Raw genomic sequence first — 7078 nt, 5'->3', positions numbered from 1 at the left:
TAATTGTGAAATAATTGAAATCTTTGTAAAAAAATTGAAGTTTTTGAGAAATATTTTTAATCTATCTGAAATCGTTGTCAAACATTTGAAATCTGTAAAAAATATTTATAAAATCATTGAAATCTTTTTGATATCTTTGGAAATCTTTTCAAAATATATGAGATATTTAAAAAAATTTTGTTAATATTCGTGAAATTATTGAAATCTTTGTGAAACCCTTTAATTCCATCCAAAATCTTGGCGAAATATTAAAAATCTTTATGAAAAATTTGGGTAATCATTAAAATCTTTGATATCTATCTGAAATCTTTGCGAAATATTGGAAATCTTTGGAAATATTTGAAGTATTTTTCAAATATCTGATATTATTTGTGAAATTGTTGAAAACTATGAGAAACCTTTTGGAAATCTTTGAAGTCTTTGAGAAATATTTTTAATCTATCTGAAATCGTTGTGAAATATTTGAAATATTTAAAATCTTTAGAAAATCATTGAAATCTTTTTGATATCTTTGGAAATCTTTTCAAAATATTTGAGATATTTACAAAAAATACTTGATAATATTTTTGAAATAATTGAAATCTTTACGAAAACATTGAAGTCTTTGAGAAATATTTGTAATCTGTCCGAAATCGTTGTAAAATATTTGAAATCTTTCAAAAATCATTATAATCTTTCTGAAATATTTGGCCATATTTGTGAAACTATTAGAATCTTTGGGAAATCAATGAAATCTTTGTGCAATCTTTAAAATCTATCTGAAATCTTTGCGAAATATTAAAAATATTTTTGAGATATTTGATATTTGCGAAATTATTAGAACCTCGTGTGATATTCTTTAAATCCTGTGCAATCTTTGAAATATATCTGAAATTTTCGTGAAATAATTGGAAACTTTGTGAATTTTTGCGAAATATTTGACACCTTTATGATATGTTTGGAAATATTTGCGAAATGTTTAAAATATTTTTTAAATATCTGATATTATTTCTGAAATTACTGAAATCTTTGGCATTCCTGGAAGTATATATTAAATCTTGAAAAAATATTAGAAATATTCAAAAAATATTTGATAATATTTGTGAAATAATTGAAATATTGGGGAAATCATTGCATCTGTTGCAAAATAATTTTAATCTGTCCGAAATCGTTGAGAAATATTTGAAATATTTGTAAAATATTTGAAATCTTCGGAAAATCATTATAATTTTTTTGAAATATTAGGAAATAGTTTTGAAATATTTGATAATATTACTGAAACTATTGACATCTTTGGAAAATCATCTAAATCTTTGTACGCTCTTTGAAATCTATCTGAAATTATCGTGAAATAATTGAAAACTTTGTGAAATCTTTTAAATCTATCCGAAATCGTTGGGAAATATTTATGATTTTTTTAAATCTTTGGGAAATCATTCAAATTTTTGGAAATATTTGCAAAACATTAAAAATATTTTTGATATATTTGGCAATATTTGCGAAATCTTTGCGTAAAATTTTGAAATATTTTGGAAATTATTTAAATCCTTGTGCAATATTATAAAACTATGAGTGAATCTTTTAAATCTATGGGAAATATTTCTGAAACCTTCCAAAACTTTGCGAAATTATTAAAATTTTGGTGGGATCTTTGATATCTACCTGAAATCTTTCTGAAATTTTAGAAATCTTACATTTAACTGCTATGTTGAAAATGAACTTTTTGAAGAAAAATCAATATTTTCGGGTTGAAAATTGAACTATTTTGCAGAGAATTTTATGCAAAATTCAACGCTGTATGTTGAAAATTCGTCACTTTCACTTGAATGTTCAACTTTTGTTCATAATTTAATTATTTGGTTAAAAAGTTTACTATTTAGTTAAAAATTTTACTAAATGCAAAATTTGGAAGAAAAATTAATTTTTCTTTTAAAATAAACTGTTTGGTTGAAAATGCATCTTTCTTATTTTAAAATTAAGTTTCTTATTGCAAAATTCATTCTTTTCGGGTTAAAAATTCAAATTATTTTCTAAAAAATTCAACTTTTTAGTCTCAAAACTCAACCTCTTCATTGAAAATTAATTTTTTCTGGTATTTTGGACTCTTAAAGTCTGTTAAATTATTAAGTTTATATTTTTTATGTATCATTTTAGGCTTTTATCAAATGAAAACAAAGAGGAAAATTAGTCATAAAAGGGAGATATTTTAATTCCTCTCCTCATTTACATAAAATAAATATTTTATAAGCAAAGAATAAACAATTAATAAAAATGCAAGGTTCTTATGAAAAATTCAACGAGATTTCCAGGTATTCAAGCTCGCTGAACATCCCGAATCGATTTAAATCGAGGGGCTATTCAATGAAGAGTTTTCATGACGACCATCGACTAACTTATCCTTTTGTTTTGAAAATTTATCTTTCTTATTTAAAAATTAACTATTTGTTAAAATTCATCATTTTTTTTAGGAAATTCAACTAGTTTGAAAAGAAAATTCATCCTCATGGATTGAAAATTAACCCTTTTTTGGTTAAAAAGTCATATTTTTTCTTTAAAAATAATTTTTTTTGTTAAAGTTCATCTTTTTCGTCGAGAATGAACCGGTTTTGAATAGAAAAATAACCCTTTTGGATCAAAAATTCAACTTTTTTGGTCAGAAAATCATATTTCTTGTTTAAAAATGAACTTTATTCTTTAAAATTGAACCTATCGACCGAAAATATGAGTCTCTTTGGCATGAAAATTCATCTTTGCAAGTTAAAAGTTCAACTATTTTGTTAAATAAGTCATCCTTTTCGTAGAAAATTCGTCACTTTGCATTGAAAATTCAACGGTTTTGGTCAAAAAAGTCATATTTCTTATTTAAAAATAAACTTTTGGTTAAAATTCATGTTTTTCGTCGGGAATTTAACTGTTGTGAATATAAAATTCGCCTTTTTAGATAAAAGATTTCTGTTTTTTGGTCAAGAAGTCATATTTTTTATTTAAAAATAAACTTTTTGTTCAAATTAAAATTTTTCTTCGGAAATTAAAATTGTTTGAATCGAAAATTCGTTCTTTTGGATTAAAAATTCAACGTTTTTGGTCAAAAAGTTATATTTCTTATTTAAAAATAAACTTTTGGTTAAAATTCATGTTTTTCGTGGGGAATTTAACTGTTGTGAATATAAAATTCGCCTTTTTAGATAAAAGATTTCTGTTTTTTGGTCAAGAAGTCATATTTTTTATTTAAAAATAAACTTTTTGTTCAAATTAAAATTTTTCTTCGGAAATTAAAATTGTTTGAATCGAAAATTCGTCCTTTTGGATTGAAAATTCAACTTTTTTCAAAAAGTCATATTTCTTATTTAAAAATTAACTTTTTGTTAAAATTCATGTTTTTCGTCGGGAATTAAACTGTTTTGAATATAAAATTCGCCTTTTTAGATACAAAATTGTCTGTTTTTTGATCAAGAAGTCATATTTTTTATTTAAAAATAAACTTTTTGTTAAAATTCACATTTTTCGTCGAGAATTAAACTGTTTTGAATATAAAATTCGCCTTTTTAGATACAAAATTGTCTGTTTTTTGATCAAGAAGTCATATTTTTTATTTAAAAATAAACTTTTTGTTAAAATTAATCTTTTTCGTCGGAAATTAAATATTTTTTAAATCGAAAATTCGTCCTTTTGGATTGAAAATTCAACGTTTTTGGTCAAAAAGTTATATTTCTTATTTAAAAATAAACTTTTTGTTAATAATCCATGTTTTTTCGTCGGAAATTTAACTGATTTGCATAGAAAATTCGTCCTTTTGGAAAAAAAATCAATCTTTTTTGGTCAAGAAGTCATAATTCCTACTTAAAAATGATTAAATTTGTTGTGAACCCAAAATTCGTCCTTTTGGATTCATAATTCATGCTTTTTTGTCAGAATGTCATATTTCTTATTTAAAAATTAACTTTATTCTTGAAAATGGAAGCGTCGCTGAAAAATATACGTCTCTTTGGCTTGAAAATTGATCATTGTACGTTTTTTACTTGGTAAGAAATACATCCTTTCTATTTATTAACAAAAATTTTTGTCAAAAATTCATCTTTGCGAGTTGAAAATTAAACTATTTTTTTACAAAATATTATCTTTTTCAATGAAAATTAACTTGTTAAAAAACTCCTCCTTTTGAATTGAAAATTCATCTTTCTTATTTAGAAATTATTTTTTCTGTTGAAAATTAAACTCTTTTTGAAAAAGAGTAGTATTTTTAGCTTCAAAGTTCAACTATTTGGATATTGGTTAAATTTTTACCTCTTTTTGTTCGAAAATTCGAACATATGGTCAAAAACTCATCTTTGCAGGTCCTTTTGGATTGAAAATTGATCTTTTTTGGTCAAAAAGTCATCTTTCTTATTTAAAACTGAACTATTCTGTTCAAAATTGAACTATCTGCGAAAAATATTCGCCTTTTTTGGCTTCTAAATTCAACTGTTTTGTTTAAAGTTGATTCTTTTTTGTCCGAAAATTCATCTTTGCAAGTTCAAAGTTAAAATATTTTGTTAAAAAAAAATTACATTTTTTCGTCGAAAATCCGTTCTTTTGCATGGACAATTCTTTTTTTCTTGTAGCAATGACATTTTTCCTATATAGTAATTAAATTATTGCCTAAAACTCATCTTTGCGAGTCAAGAATTCAACTAATTTATTAAAAAATGATCTTTGTGTCAAAAATGAAACTTTTGGTCCATTTGGATTCAGTATTCATCTTTATTGGTCAAAAAGTCATCTTTCTTATTCAAAAATGATCTTTTTTGTTAAATATTCAACAAACTTATAAAAAAAATCGTCTTCCTGGCTTTCAAAATTTCCAATTATTTTTATTGTACTCCTATATATTCTTTTTGGGTTGAAAAGTCCACTATTTGATTAAAACTTCAATTATTATTTTGTTAAACGACATTTTTTTTCCTGATAGTTCTTTTTAGCTTGACAGTTCATTTATTTGTGTAGAAAATTCAACTATTTGGTTTAAAATAAACTTTTTTGTTAAAACATCATATTTTCTGAAAATTCATCTTTTGATCAAAAATCAATCTTTTTTAATAAAAAATGTAACTATTTAGTACAGAAAAAATAAATATGTTTTCGTGGAGGATTCTACTATATTGTTTAAAATTCATCTAATCTGTTGAAAATTGAATTATTTATTTAAAAATCGATCAGTTTTTTTAAACGCTATTTGTTCATTAAAAATAATATTATAACGCATTTTTTTTACTAGCCCCACAATTTTAATTATGGTTCCCTTTTCTTTTTAAATTGAAATTAAAAATTTATTCATGGTTAATGCAATTATGTAAAAAAAATGCCATAAAAAATGTTCACATACCAGTTACTGTGACGCTGCCTGTCGAAAATATCTTCAGAGTAGCCTTCGGATCTGGTATTTTATATGTAACACCTGGATGTAGTTCCGGTTCGTATCTGAAGAAACCAAAAAGCGGATAACAAAAAAAGTTCGAAAAAATATCAACTCAAATTTGGAATTTCGAAAAAAAAAGAGAAAAACTACTTACTCTGCTCGTGGTTTGTGCTTTTCAGAAAATTTTGTTATCTTTATGTTCCATGGCATGGTGCACGAGCCCAGAACATTGACTATTCTATAATTATGAAATCGCACTTGGAAGCCGAGCTTCTGAAGCGAGCGGGCAAATCTTCTGGCTGCCTTTTTCGCCTCGTCTTCGCTCGTTGCACCAGTGCAGGAAATTTTTCCCGATGACCAGATCGAGGCGGTGGTTTTGGGCTTTCTCAACTTCATGGTGATCATCTGCAAAAATTCAAGCCACAAACACACTTACCAAACTATCGAAATTTTCATTTCAAAAATTTCAGACAGGATGTTCTACTTAAATTTTCAACCAAGAAAATTAATTTTCTACCAAAATATGACAATTTTTCAACAATATAGATGAATTGTCTACGAAATAGTTGAATTTTTAACTAAAATATATCAGTTTTCAACCAAAAATAAAATGGTTAAATTTACAGTAAAAAAAATTTATTTCCATACAAAAAAAATGAAACAATTTTAAACAAAAGTGATTAATTTTCAAACTGAAATTATGAATCGTCAACTGAAAAGGATGAATTTTCAACTAAAATGATGAATATTTAACTGGCATACTTGAGTTTTCAAAAAAAAAAAAAATAAAATAAATAAAAATTTTCAACCAGGGTGATGAATTTTTAAGTAAAATTATCAACCATCAACTTAAATAGATCAATTTTCAATCAAAAAGATCAATTTTCAAACAAGAAGATTAACCATTTATAAACAAAAAAAATTTCAACAAAATACATAAATTATCCACTAAATAGTTGAATTTTTAACTAAAATATATCAGTTAAAAAAATTAAAACTGTTAAATTTACAGTTACAAAAATTAATTTGCAAACAAAATTTTTTTTTAACTAAAGCGATTAATTTTTAACTGAAATTATGAATCACCAACTGAAATAGATGAATTTTCAACTAAAATTTTTAATATTTAAATGATATACTTGAGTTTTCAAATAAAGAAAAAATCATTTTCAACCAAAAATATTAATTTTCTTCAAAAAAAAAAAAATATATATTGTTCAAGATAATATAAGAATTCGCAGCCAAATACTTGAATTTACAGTTCAAAAAATTAAATTTATAGAACATATTTTTTTGTAACCAGAGTGATGAATTTTTAAGTAAACTTATCAACCATCAACTTCAATAGATCAATTTTCAATCAAAAAGATAAATTTTCAAACAAGAAGATTAACCATTTATAAACAAAAAAAATTTCAACAAAATACATAAATTATCCACTAAATAGTTGAATTTTTAACTAAAATATATCAGTTAAAAAAATTAAAACTGTTAAATTTACAGTTACAAAAATTAATTTGCAAACAAAATTTTTTTAACTAAAGCGATTAATTTTCAACTGAAATTATGAATCACCAACTGAAATAGATGAATTTTCAAATAAAATTTTGAATATTTAAATGACATACTTGAGTTTTGAAACAAAGAAAAAATAATTTTCCACCAAAAATATTAATTTTCTTCAAAAAAAAAAAAAAAAAAAAA

The 7078-nt window shown here is 23.8% G+C and overlaps 1 protein-coding gene across 2 annotated transcripts in view; it reads right to left on the bottom strand.

The window, feature by feature from the left end:
* The window catches only part of LOC117180367 (TATA box-binding protein-like protein 1), a 38627-nt gene that overhangs the window by 9625 nt on the left and 21924 nt on the right, over nt 1-7078 (bottom strand). For both annotated transcript variants that reach the window (XM_033372835.1, XM_033372836.1), the window contains exons 3-4: nt 5529-5779; nt 5342-5436 (exon numbers count right to left, since the gene is read on the bottom strand). In XM_033372835.1, the coding sequence (XP_033228726.1) occupies nt 5342-5436; nt 5529-5779 (346 nt within the window). The remainder of the gene's footprint in view (nt 1-5341; nt 5437-5528; nt 5780-7078) is intronic.

The sequence above is a fragment of the Belonocnema kinseyi genome, chromosome 9, assembly GCF_010883055.1.
Source record: "Belonocnema kinseyi isolate 2016_QV_RU_SX_M_011 chromosome 9, B_treatae_v1, whole genome shotgun sequence".
In the NCBI taxonomy this organism is placed as follows: domain Eukaryota; kingdom Metazoa; phylum Arthropoda; class Insecta; order Hymenoptera; family Cynipidae; genus Belonocnema; species Belonocnema kinseyi.
Note: the sequence above shows the minus strand (reverse complement) of the source record. Positions and strands in the feature narration are given on the sequence as shown.